The sequence below is a fragment of the Trachymyrmex cornetzi genome, unplaced genomic scaffold, assembly GCF_001594075.2.
Source record: "Trachymyrmex cornetzi isolate Tcor2-1 unplaced genomic scaffold, Tcor1.1 scaffold5, whole genome shotgun sequence".
In the NCBI taxonomy this organism is placed as follows: Eukaryota; Metazoa; Arthropoda; class Insecta; order Hymenoptera; family Formicidae; genus Trachymyrmex; species Trachymyrmex cornetzi.
In genome coordinates, this window is record NW_017299806.1 from 107,670 (window position 1) to 130,101 (window position 22,432).

The window sequence follows — 22,432 nt, forward strand, 5'->3', positions numbered from 1 at the left end:
CGACAAAGTATCAGCATAATTATGCTAAAAGACATACAGGAGGGTAGTTACATCAATCGTTAACAGGACGATTGTGTGGGACGCATTCTCATCGAGAATGCGTCCCTGCAACTCCCACTGTAATCTCGAAATGACTCCTTGATTATTGTTGCAATAGGATAATCTGTATGGAACGTCCCAAGCTATAATTCTTTCAATTACAGATGAAAGGGCTTAAAATAAGATAAATGTCGATTCCTTCAAAGAGTTACAATATTACACAGAAGAGACGATTTCGTTGTATCTAAAAAAGATAAATACAGATCTGAAAATAATTTTGCTGGACCATCAAAATAATTATGTAGAAAATTCAAGCATGATGAGCGATGCTGCAAAGAGCTTTGACATTCTAGTAACCAATTCCAACATCCTACATAATTATTTTTGATCCAACAACATTATTTTTAGGTCTATATCTAGATAAATTTTTTAATACTTCAGGAAAGTATCTAGCAATTTATTACTAGTTATAGATTTGATGTATGTTCTTTTCGTGGAAATAACGAAGGCTGTTGAAAAATTTTTTAAATATATATTATATATCGAGGCATATATTTTAAATCATTCAATTATATATTTTAAATAAATTATGAATTTTAAACAGTGATATAGAAAATCTATCCAGATTCGTAATTATTTATTAAGGTTAAAGATGTATTTAACATTTTTTACATATTGAACAGATAGTAATAATGTAATCTTCTTACGGACTCTCCCAAATTCAACAACAAAAAATCCAAAAAAAAAAACGGTGAATGAGAGTCAGCGTAGTAGTTAATACGCAATCTTAAATCTTTAATCCAGGAAATAGAATCTTTATTCCAAAAAATAATAGAATCAATTATTCGCCCTGTTTTTTTTTTGGATTTTTTGTTGTTGAACAGAATTCCTTCTTTTGTCACACCTCACAGTTCTTTTCAATGACCAAACATTTTTACTCGTAAATAAAATCAAGGCAATATTGGATCAGGAGAATGAAAACAAACACAGCCTCCGTGCGTTTTCATTTACATATACTTCGGCACGTGTAAATGATGCGAGCAAAGGAACAATAAAGCGCTACTTCCTTAATTAACGGAGTAACTGTGTCTTGGACTAACTGTGCTGCATAAGCGACCCCGCTCAAAAATTTGCACGTAACGCGTTTAAAACGTACAAGTTCGTATCGACCTTCGAACTAACTTGTCATTGCAAATCAAGCCGTAATTATCACATGAATAAGCTTTTTGCGCTAAAAATGGAACAAAGGTTGGAAAAAAAAACTGCACATTATAGCATAACATTCAGCTTTTCAAGCGTGAAGAGCGTTTACGTGAGATTGTCAAAAGGTTACTCGATAAGAGAGAGAGAGAGAGAGTGTTCTCCAAAAAGGATATTAAATTTCATCCGCATATACGACACTCTCTATGATATATTTAATAGCTCAAAGTTTCCTTCGAGAACGAGTCCTACTTATAATACGCTTCTCTATTAAAATTATTATTAAAAAATATTGGCTTCGAGAATGTATACCAACTTCCACAATGCAATCGCGGTACGAAAGTTATTGCAATCAACCAGTGACATTTTCGAACCATTGAACCGAACTCGGCGTCTCCAATGCGCGGCTGTATTGATCGCCCCGAGAACAATCGACTGCCGATCACAGCACTTGTCGCAGAAGGCCTCTTAAGCTCTCAACCAGCTGTCCTCCGATGTCCTGCCGCACGTGAGAGCGCCACGGGAGCCTTATAGCATTGTTTCGCCAAGCATAATGCACTCGTTTTGTGCGCGCGAAGAAAAAGGCGAATCGACTCGGTCGCACGATCGATCGGTCGGCGAAAGAAAAGCCTTACCGGTTCGAACTTGGACATAAGTACTTTACGCGAATTGCTGAAGTGCAAGATTCGAGAAGTCTCCTTTCTGTGCTAAGCAGAAAGTCTACAGGAATATAATGGTAGTTTTTATCAAATAATACTTGTGAAAGAAAAAGCAGAAAAAACGAAGGAAAGACTTTGTTGATTATTAAAATCTTTATTAATTTTTAATATCAATTTATTGATATTAATTTTTAATTCTCTTTTTTAAAAAAAATAGACGTTGTAGCAGGCAGAAATTATATTTCTTCATTTATTCATAATAATACAATAATTTGCGTTAAAAAAATAAACATTTCAATTTATAACATTTAAAAAAGTGCAAATAAAAATAAAATAACTTTAATTTTTTATTTAAATTTTGTTTTTGATAATAATCACAAAAAATAAATGCAAAGTTAAACTTAACTGTAATCGAACGATTCTCAGCTCGAACGTTTCGCAAAAATGCTCATTCCGGAATTTGTGACAGTGGGTCGTGCTAATTCTTAGGATAAACGGAATTTTTGTCCCCAACACATCGTACCGTTTAGGGGATTTTGAAAGTTTCTTTGTGATCGTGATCGTCAATCGCCAAGATAAATGATGTCAGATGTCGGAAGACCGTTGAAGGTCTCAGTCCCTTTTTTCGGTTATCTTGCCAATCCTCAAAATCCTGTAAACGATTTGCCAAACCACTTGCCTAATTCAATCTTACTGTCAAGTTATTATGGGTCGAATTCTTAATCTTTAAGTAAGGTAGATGACTGTACAGCACTCTACGCATAGAGTTATCTTAAAATTCTTGTTCTGAAAGAGAGAGAGAGAGAGAAAAAGGAAAATAAAAAGAATTACCCAGTAGCGTTAAAGTTCATTATTTTTACATTGCTCTGTCTCATAAGAATATAAATAATGTAAATTTATTTCTACACATATTATTAAAAAATATAACTATAAAAATAAAATTTATTTGGAATGTTCTGAGCACTCGTTCATCTACTTGAAGGTTAACAAACTGCTAAGGTTTGCGAAAAAATACACGCGTTTTTTCCTTCTACCTACAATTTGCACAATGGATTCGCTAACACAGGATGTCCTTTCCCTGTTATTCCTCTTTCAATCATACACCTCTCCCTGTTCATGTTTCGTCGCGTCATCATGTCGTTTCAAATCCCCGACACGTTCGACTGGTACCCAGCGAGGAAGTAATTCGAGGATTGCCGCGATTCATCATCAAGCCATTTGTCAAAAGTATTTATTATGGTATAGAATCTCGAAAATGATATTTAATTAATTGCAATTTTACGACAGTCGTTCATTATAGAATCTCTTATAGCTGACGTTATGTATTATTAACTGCGCATGAATAAATTAATAAATAACTTTAATATATACCATTTTAATTTTTGAGAGCAAAATTATTTATTAATTCACTTATCATAATTTTATTAATGTTTTGTTTATATTCCTTACAGCTTGCTATCCTTTCATACAGTTAGAAAATTTGTGTTAAATTTAACATATTTCACATGTCTTAAATTCACTTTTCTATGTTAATTTTGCACAAGATTAATATGTTAGAAAGTAATGCAAATATCATGTAAAAAATTAACACAAAAAATATAACACTGATTTCTAAATAAAAACTGTAAAAGTTTTTTTTTAAATTAACAATAAAAGTAACACAAATTTTATTTATTTTAGAATTTACATATGTTGTAAAATATATTATTTTTATGTTATTTGTTCATTTACTTAAAAATTGTGTTATTTTAACAAGAAATGTTGAAATCAATTTAATATAAAATATTCATATAACAATTATATCGTGTTAAAGTAACGCTTGGACGTTAAGAATTCAACACAACAAAATTTTAACAAATACCTTGAGTGTATCAGTTTTAACACAAATACCAAATATTTTTTACTCCATATAAAATCCTTTTTAAGCGATATTCTTGTCAAAAAAATATTTGAATACGCGAAATTCTGAAAGCAGCTTTCGCCGACCGAAAGTGCATCTACGCCCTGCTTTTCTACGATGGAAATTTTATTATGGCGACTTCCCGGTTCGTTTGCGGAGAAATTTCGCGTTTAATTAAGCTGCTTCACGCCGTCTTGAGAAACGCCCATCCGAGAGAGACGAGAGTGAAGGAGCCACCAAGAAAACACGTGTCACACTCAAATGAATGCTTCTTCTGTTTTCACACGTCCGTTGCTCTCCTACTTACTCCCCTGCTATCCCTTCATTTCTTCATCTCACACCCCTTCTCGCCAACTCTTATTCCGCTTTCTTCCTCGATGTTTTTGCCTTATCAATATAACGCATGAACTAGAGGCGATAAAGAAAAGAAGAGGAAACGACGATGTCGCGCGTGGCGAGCAAGAGAAATCTCTGACCGTGTAGATTAATGGGAGAAACACTAGAGATAACATAAGACTAAAATAAAAGCGATGAAGTTATAAATTGAAAGCGAGATATGATACGATACGATGTTTTGTCGGCAGAAACGAGACGCTCCTTATGATTTTTCATGTCAATGTATTTTCATGTTGATGCGTACATAACGACGTTGTTTGATGTAACTTCTTTCGTTACCAGTCATTGACATCGAACGACTATTTCTCTCAGCTGCCATTGTGCGGCAACGCTTGGAGATTGACAATAGCCTTTGTCGTCCAACAACCAACATGGTAAAGTTTTGTATCCTGTTTGAGAAATTTCCAACGTGCACGTATATCGCCGAGAAATGCGTCTAAAGCTGAACGTGAAAGAGGCTTGTCATGTCGAAAGGCTCGTCATGTTCCCATACAGCGTAGATTGTTCCAACAATGTTAAAACAACGTTACAATGTTCCAGCAATGTTGCGATAATATTGTAAACGTAATCTTTTACAAAAATTTAATACCAATCAATTCATTACTGAAAGACTGCAGTAATTTTAATTAGTAATTTATAATTCTAAAAAATTAATTAATTAATCTTATTGTTTAAAAGAACTAAACACAACAGTAGCTTATAATACTTAAAATAAGTAAATTAATCATTGTCTTTTAATGTAATTTTCTTACCGTTATTGGCCGCAATATTAGATTTCTGTAAGGGATGTCGCCGCAAGAGCTCCCGTGCTGTAGTCTCCTTCAAGGTGCGAATTGCCGAACTGCGAAATTAAAATATGTGAACGAGAGAAAGATTACGCGAAACTTTCGTCTGTTTATTTGTATTGTAGCGGATTTAAAATCTCGACCGGACCACGCGACGGGTGGTAAAGGCACGTAAAAGACCGCGGCGGCTAAAACGGGATGCTACCCGAGGGAACGGATCTTCGTGGTGCAAGGTGTCTCACGAAGAAAGGCCGCAAAGTCATGCCTGCGCGCGCGTCCAAAATGCACACAAAAAGCTTATGGGCGCGGTGCCGCATTGTCCGACACATCGCGAGGGGGATGCAAAGACTGGAGTGAAAGGGAGGAAGGGTGGAGAGAGGAGGAGGGTGAAGAGAGCGATGTAAAGAGTGAGATAATAATAAATGACTCGCACGAAGACGAATGCTTGATTTACATGAGAAGATCGATGGCCTCGAGGAAGGGGATGCGTGTTCCGTGTGCTCTTGGCCAGTTCGCGCCGTGCTAACCTCCCCCCACCCTCCCTTTGAATTATTTATTTTCGCAGGCCAAAACTTGTCGCTTGTCGCAGCGCTTATCGTCGATGCACTTTGATAAAACATTTTTCTGGGACAAGCATACCGAAGTAGAATATGAGGAGGAAATTGGATTCTTAAAGAAGAGGAGGTTTTGAGAAGATACAATTTTAACCATAAATATAAAACACACCCACAAATTATCCTAAATATATTTTCTATATCTAACGAAAAATAAATTAGAAAATAAATTTACAAAGTTTAAAAAATAATATTTATTTCTATATCAATTTTAACGTTTTGTTAGTTTTTCTATGGCTTTTATCATCACCTTTTCCAAGAAAATGCAATAAATTGAGGATGTTTTATACATACAGTCAAGGTTGTAGTTTGCTGAAACAACAAGCGGAATAACATGGTTAGGAGTCCAGTGATCACGACTGTGAGTAATTAAATACGACTGTAAAATAAAATTGCGAAGGGCTGCGATTGGCGAGACAGCAAAAATTACTGCACACCGCGAAACAGCAACGACGACCACTCGGAATTTCAATGTGATGCAGACATACACGATTTACGCGAATACGCTCCTGAAAAAAAAAACGCTCCTTCCTACGCGCCGCTAACGGGTTCGCCTTGTAATTATTGCTAACGAACCGTTTGTTTCGCTAGACGAGACAATGTGAGCCACTTCTGCATGTTCGCGGCATTCATACACACTGTCTCGCGATTTATGACACTCTGCCACAGAATTATTAGTTTAATCCTGGCAGGAGAGAAAAAAATATACAAGCATGGATACTTTTATTTGCTGAAATATTTATTAAATCATATATTATATGTATACATAAAAAAGCAGTTTTGCGTATCTCTTTTATGAATACACTTTGAACAAAATTCACTTGATATCCGAATTTATTACTAAATTAAATAATATATTTTTAATAAGGAAGGATTTATTCTCTAAATATAACAACTAGGCCTCACTCTGTTATAACTGAATATTTGTATATATACATGGAAAGAACAATTTGCTAAAGTATCTAAAAGTTTAATTAGATACAGATCTGAAAGGAATTTTATTGAACATTTTGTGTGTTAGATATTGTTAAAACTATTACAATATTACTCATCATGCTTGAATGTCCTACATAATTATTTTAATAATCCAACAAAATTATTTTTAAGTACAATATATCTAATTAAATTTTTAGAAAGTACTTCATGTAGTACATGGAAAGAATATATGATTTTGCTAAAATATCTAAATACTTAGCGCAGATCTGAAAATGATTCTGTTGGTCCATCAAAATAATTACGTAGAAAACTCAAGCACAGAGATCAATTCTGCGAAAAAGTTGACAATTTATTATAGGAAGCCAGGTTTGAGCGTCCTACATATAATATATACTAATAATCCAAAAAATTATTTTTAGATCCGTATTTAATTAAATTTTTACATATTCTCCAGAGCAAAAAAATCATTCTTTCTGTATATTCTCTCTTATGTAAAGAAAAGAGCGTTTCAGAATTCGCATGCAATAGCGAATTCTGGAAACACAGTATTTACACGGAGGCGCCATGAATCAATCGTAACAGGATAAACTCTGCTGGGTCGCCATGTGGCGGGCATCCGACTGGAAAGCACTCACAGGCAGGTGCATTCGGCAAGGCGAGCGAGTGTTCTACGCCACTGGCCTGACTGGCCGCGCACTGACTGACATATCACACTCCGCTGGCGATGCTCGGCACCGTCGCAACAGTTATACGAGGCCGTATACGAATTCCGGTAGCACGGAGCGGCACGGTAACGGTGGCCGTTTTTCCGCCGTAGTTCCTACGGCTACGCCGCGGTAGTGGGCCCATGCTTTGCACGACAGCGGACATGCCGCGGCCCGCCGTCACCATCGGCCTTCCGTTTCCTGGTCCCTCACGAGACCGGAAGCCGCGCGACAAGCCGCCCTGGTCCACCGCTCGCTCTGTCTCGGTCGACGCTGCGTGCGCATTGCGGGATTGTCACTTTCACGTCGCGTTTCACCTAGCGCTACGTCGCGAATACACTTCTTTCCGCTTTAGAAAATAGCCTAGGGGTGCTTGACACGATCCTCACCGCGAGCGTTTTAATCCCGATTTATTGTCGAAGTTAACCCTTCGTGGTCACACTTCAAAAAAGCCACACGATGGTTACTCTGGGTTAAAGTGACCTGAAACATTTTTTAAGTGTTACCAAATTAATAGTATCAGTTCCAATAACTTCTAAAAATTACAGTATGTAGTTTCAACCTTTAAGAAAATGAAACAATGGCGTTTTAGTGAAAAATTTAATCTGAACACTAAAAAAAAATCGTAAACGTGTTAAGTTTAGAAAAATTCGCTTTTTCCTAAAGAAGGAAAAAGCACATTTTTTTGGTTTCCTTTTGGGTCATTTTGACCCAGAAGGACTACGAAGGGTTAAGCTAGTGAATTCCAAATTGCGTTACATTGTAAATTATGTATGATATAAAATTAATAAATAATGTAGGATAGAAAAATTCATCACAAACTATAAGAAAGATTAATTTATTTTTCTTTGTACAATATAGTTTTACTGTAACAGTTTGTAAAGATATCTTTGTTATAAAATTTGAGGCCAATAACGCGCATATATTAAAACGTGAAATTTTAATCCTACTAGAAATACCGTGTCTTATTTAACCTAGTGGAAAACGCGATCGCTCTCATCAGACGCATAATCTGATTTCGCAATATTTCTTCCTTTATGCGGTTGCAAATCTCATTATGCGGGACTTACGGAGAAAGCGCACTGCCGACTTCCTCCGGGGTTTTTTTTCTCCGCTCATCACTAGCAGCCATGAAATTCTAATCTTCGTCCTTGTAACGCACGCAAGGAAAGGGTAAAAGGGCGAAGGGCGGCCAGGCTGCGTGGAAAATCGAGGACATTCACCGGAATTCGAAGGTGTTCCTCCCAATGAACCTCGCGAATAAATAATTCATGGTGCTTCCGAGGACGCGACGCAACCGGCCGCGAAGAAAGAAAAAAAAAGGCGGGGTCCTGTTTGGTCTTGATGACATGCCAGGACTGACAGGAGGCAGAGGAGCGTGAAGGAATGAGGTGAAAAATGAATAACTGTTGAACAGGATCTCCCGTGTTGACCGAGCGCAACGGAAAAAAGTAGCTGGCAAAAAGGAAGTGCGGAAGAGAGGCTTAGGTCCTTGCATTTTCCCTCGGAGCCTTTCCACCAGTGACCCCAGGATCACTGCGGGATTCTCCTGCCTCCTGAAATAGCCAGCTTTGCAGTTTTTGCTAGTCGTAGTTTTTATCAGTATATACTTATACATCCCTTCTATGCTCTTTGTTGAGAAATTAGCGTAACCGGTGATTAATTGGTCGATTCAACGGATTTAATGATTCGAAAGGTTCACCCGGTAGATGGAATCGACATTCCTTGTCCTATCTTAGAATCTAAAGGAACAAACGGCTTCCTGAGTTTTATGCGACGTGGGCCAACCACAAGGGGCGGAATGGAACGTGCAGCGACGTGCATTAAAGTTGCTACCGCTCGACTGTGCATGGGCGTCCGCCGTCCTTGTATGTATTCATAGGACGATCAAACCGAAACTTTTCGGCACAGTAGTGACGATGCTACTGTACTCACGTATCAAGAAAAAATGTGGAAAAAAGCCTATGCATACGCGCATAATTAATAAATGAACATCTAGCCAAAAGGCTGTTATTTTATCATATAATCAAAATATACGAGGTCTGATAAAAAAAATAAGCGGATTTTTTGAATTACTCGGCAACGAAGCGTCCTAGCGACGTGCGGTTTGCAGTACTACAATTGTTATAATCTTCCGAGTAACTAGCTTTTTAAAAAAATTGTTTACATCTCGTATAGTTTCAGAGTTATTGCTATTTGAGTGCAACGTGTTTTAGTGTCAAATAGTAATAACTCTGAAACTAAACGAGATGTAAACAATTTAAAAAAACCATGGTTATTCGGAAGATTACAAGGATTGTGTAGTACCGCAAACCGCACGTCGCTAGGACGCTCCGTTGCCGAGTAATTCAAAAAGTTCGCTTATTTTTTTATCAGATCTCGTAATCAAATTCCGTAACAATTTTTCATAATAATTGCAGATAATAATTTTTTATTATTTCATTTTCATAGTTATAGCTTATATTTAAATAATTAAACTTTTGAAATTATTGTATATAAAATTAATGAATTTTATTCTTTGGAGCCTAGAGATGAAAGTGACTCAATCTGATAGTAACTTATTCGATAAATTCTCTCTCTCTCTCTCTCTCTCTCTCTCTCTCTCTCTCTCTCCTCTCTATGGTAAATTGTCTGATAATTTTGGAAAGCTGCTAAAATTTAAAAAAAATTACAAAAATAAAAAATGTTGATACAAAAATCAAAAAAAGTATTTAGTCTTTATCTATATCGTATACGAAAATTCGTAAATACATATCTCATCGGACACAAACAGTAACATTACATTAATGTTATAATTTCCTACTCAACAATGTTACTGTTATGTACAGCATGCATTATATTACATCTATACTATTGAATGGAAAATTACAGTATTAATGCAATAATATTACAATTAGTTTGTGTTTAATGGAAAGAACAATTTTGTTTAGGTAGCTAAAAATTTAGCTAGGTACAGATCTGAAATAATATTGTTGGACTTAATAATAAGGGTAGAGCGAGGCTATTCCGTCAGTTTCAACTTTAAAGTAATACAAAAATTCATGATGGCAAACAATATGTCTTTTCAGTGGCGTGCTTACAGTTACATTATATAATCATAATTGCTCCTTGAGAACACAGCACAAATAATCAACATGTGCTGTTCAGAAACATAAACATTATTGTGAGAAGTGGATGAAAAAGCCCCGTTTTATTCTTATATAGGACATTCAAACTAGTTCCTAGAATGTCAATACTTTTGAGATTCCTATAAAGTAATTATTTTGATGGTGTAATAAAATTATTTTCAAATCTTTCAATATCTATCTAAATTTTTAGATATTTCTGTAAAATCATTCTCTCTATGCGGATATACTATAGTATTTTCGTGTGCGATATTTTTCAGGAGCAAAACGCTTGGTTGTAGTAATGCCAGGGTTAGTACCTGCGAAAGTTATGCATGCAGGTAGTCGCATATTTCTTCAGTGTTTACCCAGGCACGTTGCTTTTCTGTGGAAAGAGAGAGTTGCATATACAGTACGACGCGTCATTGTTCTTCAACAATTGCACAGCAGAGTGTCGCTCGACTTTCCTTTTTTCCTGCTCATAACACCAAGATAAGAGCTCACGCACGCATGAGAAATGTAGTCCAAATTAGTTTCGTCTACTTGTTGCGTTTTGTCATAGATATTCCCATAAAGTACAATAAAGTGTATTTCTATATATATTTCTTTACGTCACTTGTTAGAAACCGCAACTTTTGTTACTATTTTATAGTACATTGATAATAATAAATAAATATATAGGATAAATGAATATATAGGAGAAACCGTTGAAGCGATATCTCTCGTTAGCGAAGAAATTAAACCGGCGCGATGGCTTCAAATTTAACGTAAAGACTTTCGCGGCATGTCCGAAGTAATAGCTCGATACGTTTGTCCAAGAAGCTTTCAGAGCGGCAAGATGCGGGTTTAGAAACGACCGCTTTATTTATGGCTCATTCACACGTATGAAGGCGACACGCTCACTTTCTGGAGCTTAATGGACCGTGAGAGAGCGGACATTGGACTATCTTCTTTCGGAGAGTCTTCGACTCTCAAGGGTGTTCGGCTCGACAGCTTCCCAAGAATGTACTTTTTCGACCAGAAAACCAAAGGAGAAAAACTATGGAGAGAAAACCTAAACAGATGTTCCAACACTGTAAACTGATGAAACATCTGTTGTTTGTTGTGTTCTTCAAACATTCGCATATTATAAAATTCTCGAGTCGAATTAACGATGTGTCTTTCGAAATCTCGTTTCGATCATAGAGCTTCGCGCGAGTTTTAGTAGAAACTTTATGACCTCTTCCGCAATTAGAGCAATTAACATTTTCAAATGATAATAATTGTTGGCGCAATCGATACGCTTGGCTGCTTTTTTAAAAAAAATTGAAGCGTCTACTTTGCGGAGGAGTTTGCTGATGAGTCAGTACTTCGTAACGCGTTCGTGGAAAAATCTCACGCATAGAGAGCTTTGTCGGCATAGACAAATAGAATGACCATGAATTTATGGTGACTCACCATGACGCATGAAAATCATCATACGGTTAGAGAAAATACCACATCATTTGTAACATTCGTACAATCCATGAAAACCAGACATAATTTGACTCCATTCATCTTTGCTCCATAGTTTTTAGTGATAATCTCGGACTAAGTGAAAGTCGATTGGAACTAAAAACTGATAAAAAAAATTGTAATGGAAAATAACATTTGTAACAGTAGCATGAATATCTCTTGCTGTTTATTTATTATAAATCCCACGAATATATTATTTTCATAATTTTCGTAAAAGCGATTTAATATCTGCCTGTGTAGTACAAACTTACAATAACATTGCTGCAACGTTTGCAGTATTATTATAAGATTTTATGCTGTATGGTACTAAACTCCTTTTACGAAAATTATAAAGACAATTCTCGCAATTTATAGTAGAGAAATAGTAGGAGATATTTATACAGTATTGCTGGAACATTGCAATGCAGCTGTAATATTGTTGGAATGGTGTATACCGTATATATAATATTGTATGATTGATACGAAATATTACAAAATTAATTTGAAAATCGTTTCGACGTATTCCTCGTTTATTGATGTAATCAGAAAATGAGAAAATAATCCTGCCAGTTAGGTAAGTACATCGCTCTACAGATTCTAGCAATTGCGACATTATCGTACATCATCAAATCATTTTACTGACGGAATAATTATAATCTTGATGCAAATTTCGTTCCGAGAAAACAGCGGCGCTTTCCCAATGATGTACCGCGAGATTTTATTCAGCACTCGAGAGATATGGGATTCATAAATAACGCTGTTTTCTAGCTGTCCAATGCAGAACGCAGAACATTACGAAATTCTACTAGCTTATGGATTATCATATATCATGACCGAGGTCGCGCAAATATTGCACAAATTTCAAGCTGAACGCACATTATTTTGGCGCTATTACGACAAATGAGTCCGACCCTCTTGCACCTATGGTAATTGTCGAGACTAATTTTCCTCAAGTTGTTTGAGACTAATTAGAATTAGACTCTCCATTGTTGTCTGTCGTAATAATGGCGACAACGCAAGAAAGCGAAACGAGTGGGGTTACCTAACATTCGATGGGGAACAAAGGGTTAATCGACGAGATTGTTTAGGCTAGTCATTTTCGTCCTGATGAAAAGAAATATTTCCAGTCAAAGGGTGTGTCGTAGGTCGTTACTTTATTCGTCGTCACGTCCAACGACATTTATCCACGAAAAAAGAATGCAGGTAAAAAATCTTACAGCATTACTTATACTGTCAACCAGAAGGAATTTCCAGATATCTTATCGATCGTACTTTTCCGATAATGCGTATTTTTTTTAAATTTCTTCATAAATATCTTTCAAACATTGTTGATAACTTTTGGAAAATACCTGAAGATGCTTAGTATGATTATTCGACGTCATCAAATTCATTAAGAAATTCAACGGCAGTTAATTAATCATTAATTTCAGAAATTACAATCTTTTATACAGAATAAATGGATTGTTGAAAGAGCCATTTTTCCTCAAGTTAATATTGCCGACGAGAGCAGGAAAATGTTTTCATTTGCGAATGAAGGTTGCAAATTGCTGTCATTACGACAGCTGGCGGCGGGTTCAGAATGTTTCGCAGACGTTGTGAGATTAGATGAGGGTGACGAGTATTCAGCCACCGCACCGCAGGAAGACATCACAGCAGGATCTATTTCCATCTCAGACTTTGGCGAAAATAGTCGCTTGAGTGCTACGTTGGGAAACGTAGGTATGCTTAACGCTGCTTTCGGTCAATAATCGTTTGATCGGAATGAAGACGAACGAGAAATAACCATAGGGTACCAATAATACCACGCTCATCGCCCACGTCTTTCGATCGGATGACGTCAATCTCTCGATTCGTTGCCCTTATCATCGTCCTCCCCCGCAAATTCTTTCTTCCTTTTTTTTTGCACTAAGGTGGAAAATGAGTTTATGTCGTAAATCGTGACCGTAACGAGCGTTCGTGACGTACACCTTTTACAGAGCAGTCGCCAGATAATGAAATACCTGTCGGTTTGGCACGAAATGACGCGGGGCCTCGATTACGTCGAAAGCTATCGGCTAATTTGGGACAATGTGAAATCGCGAGCTGAGAAATTGTAAGAATCGATTTCGCGCGTACCACGGAACATGCGATTTTGCCCCCGCGTGATTTTGATTACTATTTATTACTAGACTGCGGAACTTTATGCAAAATACTTAACTGAATATTAACTATTGGACAGTTTTAGCAGTCAATCGTTGTTCGTTAAAGAGTTATTAAAAGGTGAAGTAAAAAGATTGAGATTGCCATCTGTAAATTTACAAAATTGCAAAATATGCATTTTATGCAAAACATTCAGTTAAGTATTTTGCATAAAGTTCCGCAGTCTATTTATTACTATTAATCAGAAGAATTCCAGACATTCGGTCGATTGTAGTCTTTCGATGGTATTTTAAATAATATTATTTAAAGGAAATATTTGTAAGATTGACAAACAAAATTATCGTCCATAAGATACGGCGGTTTTTATTTCTTCTGAGCTTATACTATAAAAAGGGAATGATTTTGTCGAAATATGCATAAAGATTTAGCTAGCTATAGAACTGAAAATAATTTTGTTGGTTTATTAAAATAATTATGTATAGCACATGCTCAATCTGGTTGTTAGAATGTAGAACACTCAAGCACGATGAGCAATATTGTAAAAAGTTTTGCGAATGTCAAAACTTTACAATATTGTTCATCACGCTTGTCTCACATAATTATTTTGATAATCTAACAAAATAATTTTCAGATTCTGGTTAAACTTTTACACAGAAAGAACGATCTTGTTGACGTCTAAAACTTCGATAGATACTGATCAGAAAATAATTTTGGTGGACCATCAAAATACTTATTTAGGAAACTCAACATGTTAAGCAATACTGAAATGTTTTGATATTCTAGTAACCAGCTTGAGCATCTTACATAATTATATATTTGAATAATTCAACAAAATTACTTTCAGATCTATATCTGGCTAAATTTTTAGATACTTCATCAAAACCGCTCTCTTCGTATAGATATTTCTGAAAAATCATATTGTAATGCAATTATAACCGATTGTTCGTAATGCGAAATTTCTTCCGTTGCTCATTACGAGCATTCGCGATATAAACGTGTGAATCATCGATTCTCCTTTGACTTAATATTGAAACTGCGGCTCGAATATTAATAGCGCCACTGCCATTTATGGCGTGCGCTATTGAACGCGATGAAACTGAAAGTTCATCGTCGGAGAATTTCTAAACGGCATCGAGATTTAATCACTACGAATTAATTGAATCAATTGTTACTGAATAGCGAATTGATCCTTACGTGCGTTCTTGCAATTTGGATTTCAGGCGAGCTGTATGTGGAAGATCTGAGCGAAAGAAGAACGGTTTCCATCAGAATGGGCTGGCTATGGGTCGAAGGTACTCCGATGAGGTTACCATTGCGAGCATTAAATCTTCGTCAGGCACCACCGAGCCTCTGTCAACCTCACACGTTTGCTCTCGGTTTTACCTTGAGCGATTCAGAGAGTCGTTCGCTCGCCACCTTTTGGGTAATTATCATCACTAATTAAAGCTTTTTCGTAATTTTTTCTATCTTTTATATCGATATTAATTTGCCAATTTCATTACGAATTCCACAATTTTTTGAAAAGGAAAATATTAACAATAGGAACGTTATTATTATTCATTATCCATAATCCATAGTTTCTGAATATTCCAATAACGAAACATCATAAATATTAAAACAATGTGAAATACAGAACAATTAAAACATCATAAATGACGAAAAACAAATTTCTTCCATTATAAGCAGCGATTGAAATCTATATTTTGGAATCAGCGTTTAATAAAAGTAGAGCCATAAATTCTGAGGCGACTAATCTCGGATATTGTTCGAGTTCGAGTACACGTTTCAGCCAGCATTCTAGCTATTATCATAATCGGTTTCAAAACAAATATACCTCAGCGTACAATTACTTATCGGACAATGATACAGAATATCTTGTACAAAGTATCAAAACACATAAATCTACTTGACAGCTTTCTTTGGAACCAGCATTGAGTGATTCATAAAGTCGCTCTTTTGGATAATTATTATTGTCGCTAATTAAAACTTGTTCGCAATTTCTCTTTCTATCTTTTATAGACGGACAAACATCAATTTACCGATTTCACGAATCATAAGATTTCGTAAGAGAAATCGATTTGTAGTCAATTGGAAAGGAATTTCCCGATTACTCTTGATCCCTGACCAGCGCAACGGCGTATTTCAAGCTAGAGAGGCTTTCGTGAGAGCCGAAAGCGTTCGCGATTTGGCATGGTTCCACAAGACAGAATCGGCCATTCTCGCGTTCCTCGCCGGTCGGCGGCGACTGTAAGGCACGACAGAAGCGCGGACGAAGACAGGACGGGGAGAGGCCAGGGAAGGAATAATATGCCGCACCACGCAATGTAATTGCATGTAAATGGCCTTTATCTCCGGCACGATCCGTTTCCTCAGCCGTAAACACTTTCACGTGCGCCGGGCGAGCCACGCGGGCTCCCGTTTCGCTGAACGCTGCAACTTCTAATTACGGACCCGCCAGCGTCGCCATTCGATTTCTAACGCGTTATACAATCCCTGTGAGCAAGCGAGCGAGCAAGCAAGCGAGGCCGTGCGAATCTACCGCGACAGCTCCGATCTCTAGAATATCACCCAAAATTCAAATCCATACGTAGATTTCTCCTTTTTGCATAGAAGCCATCTCGTCGATCTCCGACCACTTTCAGATCGCGCGGAGAGTCCTCGAGACTCGTTTTACATGTTTCGCCTTGGTGTAGCGTCGGATTTTCACTTTGCTTTTTTTCTCTCTATTCACGAAATAATCCAATTAGAAGCCCTCTTACGTGTGCGACGATCTATCTAAGCCGATGAGACGCGCGCTCGCTCAACCGATCTTCAAGACGCTTTGGCACGTGATTGTGGGATAATGCGTTCGAAACGCCAGCTTAAACAACATGTATGAGGTATCCTTGCCAAGGCCGCGGATGTCCAGGTGGCGGAGGAGGAACGACGGCTCTGTGATGTAACACAGACCGCCCGGCCCGTCGAATCGCGAGATCTTAATAAGGCCAGTAGGCAAGGTCAACATATACCCGCTTGCCGATTCGCTTGCTATGATAAATGCGTGGGAGATTATTGCACCGTTCTCCCATGACCCGCCATTGTCAAGGAATCCCACCATCGTGCGCTCTCGTATCCGAGGAGAAGTTCCTCGCCTCCTTAGGCTCGTTCCAAGGACGGCTATCTTGCCAGCGCATGGCCAGTCAATCAGACGAATCCTTCGACATTGTAATAGGACGTTCCGGCGTTTTCACGCTGAGTCGACTTAACGATGCTAATTGAGGCAATTGCAGTGACTACGCGAGCGCGCCCATTGATGATCGTGTGCCGCGATTAGAATTGCGAATCGATGAGCATCCTTGCCTAGGAATACAAGTACACGGCCGAGCTCTCGTGCCATTTTGCCGCGGTGTTTCTCTTGTCGCTTGTTCATAGCTTGATGCTGTGTCATGGTTTTCGATCGAAAGCGGGTTTTCCATGTTGTCCTCGAGATAGACAACGAACGGGCAAACCTGTCGGCGAGCTTTTTTCCAGACAGGCCTGATATCGGCCAGTGTCGTCGAACGCGCCGCTCGACGTACGAAGGCCGGCCTCGGCAGGCAAGGCGACAGAGAGATTTGTTCCCGTCGAGGATGGTAATGATCGACACGCCGCCGGTGGTTAACGAGCAAATTCCACGTTGTCGGAGTCCGTCGTTCGTGCACTCGAGCGAACCGGCGACTTTCGAATCGCCGCGCCGGCCAGCGAAATCGTGTGTCACGGTCGATCCTGCGGGTAGACAGACTCGTTCGACTACTCCACGCAGCATCCAGATACCTACCGTATGAGAATATGAAATCCGAATGTACATAACCATCGGCAATGTTTTGCTGGCCCTACATTCTCGCCTATAATGTTAAACCACTTTACCTGCTCGTATAAAAACTTTGTTATCGGAATTATCAGTCAATTTAATTTTTAATTGTCTTGACATTAATTTTAATTGCCATATGACTTTCTCAAAAGCCAAGGCTTTCTTTAAAAAAGTTTCATATATATCTTTTTGTGCATCGTGACTGTATGCCATAAGCAATAGTGCCAAATGATTTATAATATTAAAATACTTTAAGAAAATTATAACATTTATTTTGAAAAAGCGTATTTTTTAACTCTCTCTCTCTCTGTATATTTTCTATAATTTAAAAAGATTAAATTTTATTTTAATTTTCGTTGATAAGCTAAAATGACAGAGATTTATCACTATATGAATAATAAATCAAATAAATATATAAAGAAGGATCAAGTATGATGAAGACTTATAAATCTGGCTTAATATTATTTACATATAAATTTTATATAAATACAACTTTTATTTATTTAAACTAAACGCCGATTAATCAGATTTGAAAATCAATCGAAAATTGAAACTAAAATAATAAAATAGATCTGTTTTTTTTAGCTGAATTTCTCGCACTCACACACAGTTCATCATCTTTTTTTTTCAATGTAAAAAGGTAAAGGAGAAAGATGAACCTTGCAAGAAGTTTAGCTAAGAAGAACAGGATTTACATCATAATTAAATTGATTCTTAAATTCGATAATAATCGATGCGCAATTTAAATAACAAAAAAATGTATTTAAAATTTACATATTTATAAATATTATTATGTGCCCGATTTAGCCTTAATTGTATATTTAGTTTGGCCCTTCTTTACTTATATTTGACTAATTATCAATGTTTAAAAAATACCATCTTGTTAATTATTTCAAATATTTAATTATACAACTGTTTAAATAGAGCATGTCAATCGTTTATTTTTTCAGGCTGACACGGAACCGATCTATTGGTCTTGGGTCAGAGCGATTGCGGCCGAACTAGTCCGACAAACGCCGTTTCGCGCTCAACGATGCTTGAACTTCCTGGAGATATTGACCATTTGTCCGAGAGGTCCGGTTCCGTTGCCGGACAGTCCGACGGAGACGAGAAGGCGATCTCGCAGCGAATTACGTTGCTGGCCGAGCGACTCACCAACGGGAAAAACGGCGTTGTGCACGACAACGATCCTCGACGATTCCAGGAGGAGGGCGAGGAGTGAATTACGCGGTTGGTCCAGTAGTAACTCGAGCGACGAAGACCTGTTGGGAGAATTTCGAAGCATACCCACTGTGATAAGCAACAAGGACCAACCGGTCAGCAGAGCGTGGGGTTGCAGCGAAAGCAGCGAGGGTAGCGACGACAGTCTCCCTTGGGGTGGTCTATGCAGGTCGAGTGATACAGTGGACTCCCGCAGCGTCCCCTTACCGGAACCAGAAACGAGGGAACAGAGGATACAGAGGTACAAAGAGGCGCGCAGACGCGAAAACGAAGCGAGAAGTCGACGAGTCCTTGAAGAGGACGCGAGGCGGAAAGCAAGAGCAGAGGAAAACAACAACAATTTGCCGAAGATCTATGGTAGAACTAGGAGTAGGATTTGTTCTGCCAACGATAACGATGATGCTCATCCGACCGGCTCGCCTAAAAAGGAACTTCTTACGTTAACCGATATACGAAAGCAAAACGAGAATTCGATCGTCGATCGACTACCTCCGCTCAAACCGAACGAGACCTCCACAGTGAGATTTACTGAGGAAAATTATCGAAACGAGGACGACAAACGGAACAATAATAGTCCTAGAAGTGGAAACAACAGTCCTGGAATACTTAGGACGGACATCAACGAGAGGAGAAGTAGAGCCAGAGAGAGGAGAATCATTCGTGATAAGGCGCAGCTATCGCAGGTCCAGCAATTGATGACCGGCATCACCATCGCTAATGTGGAAACTCTTCGGGAGCGGAAAGAGCGGCTGGCTCTCCTGTCTTCCAGAATTCCCGTTCCCCGTCAGTTGTCGCAGCCTTGCCAAAAATCCACGGATTGCCCAGCAATTGCATCCCCGAGTTCTCCGTCGGTCTTAACGATACCACCTTGCGAAGAGGATGTTGCCAAACTTCTGGAGCGATGTCAGAGGGTAGACAAATACGTGCCGGTGCGGGAGAAGCTGACTTTGTTTGAATCTCTTTCGAGATTAGGCGGTCGCCTGGCCAGAAGCACGGAAGATCTTGGCCGAACATCTTGTAAGCCTAGTCCCAAAGGCAAACAACGCGCCCGGTCTCTTCACGATCTCAATCGAGGCGCCAGGGCTCTACCCGTGAGAGAGATGTGTCGATTTTTTGAAGGCGATCTAAAGCAGGACGCTTGCCAGAAAACGATGAATATTTCGAAAACGAGATTTAGCGATCCACCCGCGAAGAACACATGGAAAGATCCGAGTTCGAAACACGAGGCACCATGCATCAGCGCTTCCGTGAGAAAGAAACATTATTTAAAGTGAACGCAACTAGTGAATCGTTCTTTCAGGACATTTCAGAGCTTAACTCTCTAATAAGATGGATTTTCAATATCAAGGAAAATAGAGTTGGATATGATGCTATTTTGTTTATTTTTTAAATATAATATACAAAATATGTAAAAGAAGTTAAATAATATAATATCAAATATGTTCTTCTGTTAACAACGTAAAATGTGCGCTGTAAAATAGAAGTCACATTCAACCCCATCTTATTATTAGAGGGTTAAGAATTAATATATCCTCAAATTCACGCCTCATTGAAAATGAAGTAGCGAACTCAAAAGGACGGAGTAATTACTCAATTATTTCATTATTCTTATATCTTCCTCTCAGCATAAATTTTCATAAATCATGCCGTGTTTTTGTAGCCAGTGTAAAGTTAGAAAGTATTTTCCAATCGAACAAACTGCGATACATAAAAACCCAAAAATCATGACCGATTTCCGTTTCTATCGCATGACTGATAAATCAATGTAAATATTAATTAAAGTCATCGAAGTTTGCGACAGTCCCTCTCAAATCGAACACAAAATCATAATAAGATCAAAACATCAAGGAAATTATTTTTTTTTAATCATGAGAGAGAGAGAGAGAGAGAGAGAGAGAGAGAGAGAGATGTCAAGAATTCACTACAAAATCATCATAAAAAAAATATCGAATGACATTATTATAATTTTTCCTAAAATGACTTCTACAGGATCCAACAAGAGTTATACAAAGTTTTTCTTAAATAAAGCACACAATTTTTGACAGAATCCTTTTTCATTCGATCAAATGTCTTCAATAGACTATGACAAAATTATTTGAACAGGATAATGACCACCTCTTCTTGCAGTCTGACACGCTCGGTGAAATTTTTTATGTCATTTTGACATCACCGGATAATCTCAGCGATGGACTGAATGTTCGCATATTGGTATTTTTGTATATCTTGTACCGATCCAGTTTCCTCAAATTTCTTCACTATACTGTGATGATGTGTTCTGTTAGGCGATTGTGCTAGCTAAAATAATCACGAAGTTTTCGGAATGTGATTTGGATCATATTCCACGAATTTTCATAAAATATTTGAATAATTTTTTCGTGTAATTTCATGTTGTATCGCACATCACATTAAATTGCCCACATCTCAAGATGACACATGTCAAAAGTTAGTAACAAGTTAATGTCGAATTCATGAGTGCGTTCCGAAGTTACATTTCGACTTCATATTACTTTTGTTGGATGATCCCGTACTTGATGTCATTTTGATCTTATTATGACTTTATGTTCTACCTAGGTTTTTACTGATAACAGTAATTAATTTTAGATATCCGCCTAATTAAAATGTTCTCAAGAGGACCTAAACCGTGAATCGAAACGATATACTTTTATCAATTGTTGTATAGAATAAATTATTCATATACTGATATTCCGCGCTCTTAAAAGCATTTACGATTTATTGATTTATTTCGTCAGAGCCTATAATATCTCTTGTTTGATGGCAATCAGTTTCTCGATGATCCTCATGGATTCCCGGTACGCGAAGCTAACTCGATTTAATTGTTTATCAAACATTTTAGATTAGAATCAACTTTGTTGATTGTATCGCGGGCGACGATTGTCACACTTGCGCCGAGAGAAAGTCGCCGCGCGCACAGGCTCTTTTTCACGCTCTCGAGGCCCCGAACCGTGCTTGATTCTCTCAAATTGCTGGTTGTCGCGATCGGCCATCAAAGTAAAGGAAAAAGGAGATACCGATACTTACCTGCGTGTCTTACGAAAGTGAAAATATAGAATATGATCGTCATAGAAATTTCTTATCTCAGAATTAGAAATCTATTTTCCTTTTTGAAGAACGTTCTGAATAATGTACGCTGGTGCAATCAGTTTTTCGATGATCTTCTCATGGATCAGTTTACATCAGTTCAGAACATTCTTCAAAAAAGAACAGACCTATAATTTAGAGGTAAGAAATTTTTATGATGATCGTATTCTTTATCACGCGTGTATACCAATTTAGAACATTTTTTGAAAAAGGATAGACCTTAGATTCCATCTTTATTTGTTACACGAATATCGTTTCAAATCGTAGACAATTTATTTGCATTGAAAAATATAGAATTAGCATATAACTTCTTGCGTGCAGTTATGCGTATCAG

At 37.7% G+C, this 22,432-nt stretch overlaps 1 protein-coding gene across 1 annotated transcript in view; it reads left to right on the top strand.

Moving 5' to 3' along the window:
* Positions 1 to 20,891, top strand: part of LOC108765594 (uncharacterized) — a 38,156-nt gene extending 17,265 nt beyond the window's left edge. Inside the window, exons 2-3 of the mRNA XM_018514385.1 lie at positions 15,170 to 15,372; positions 18,729 to 20,891. Of these exons, the coding sequence (XP_018369887.1) occupies positions 15,170 to 15,372; positions 18,729 to 20,273 (1,748 nt within the window). The 3' untranslated portion in view covers positions 20,274 to 20,891. The remainder of the gene's footprint in view (positions 1 to 15,169; positions 15,373 to 18,728) is intronic.
* The last annotated feature ends 1,541 nt before the right edge of the window (positions 20,892 to 22,432 follow it).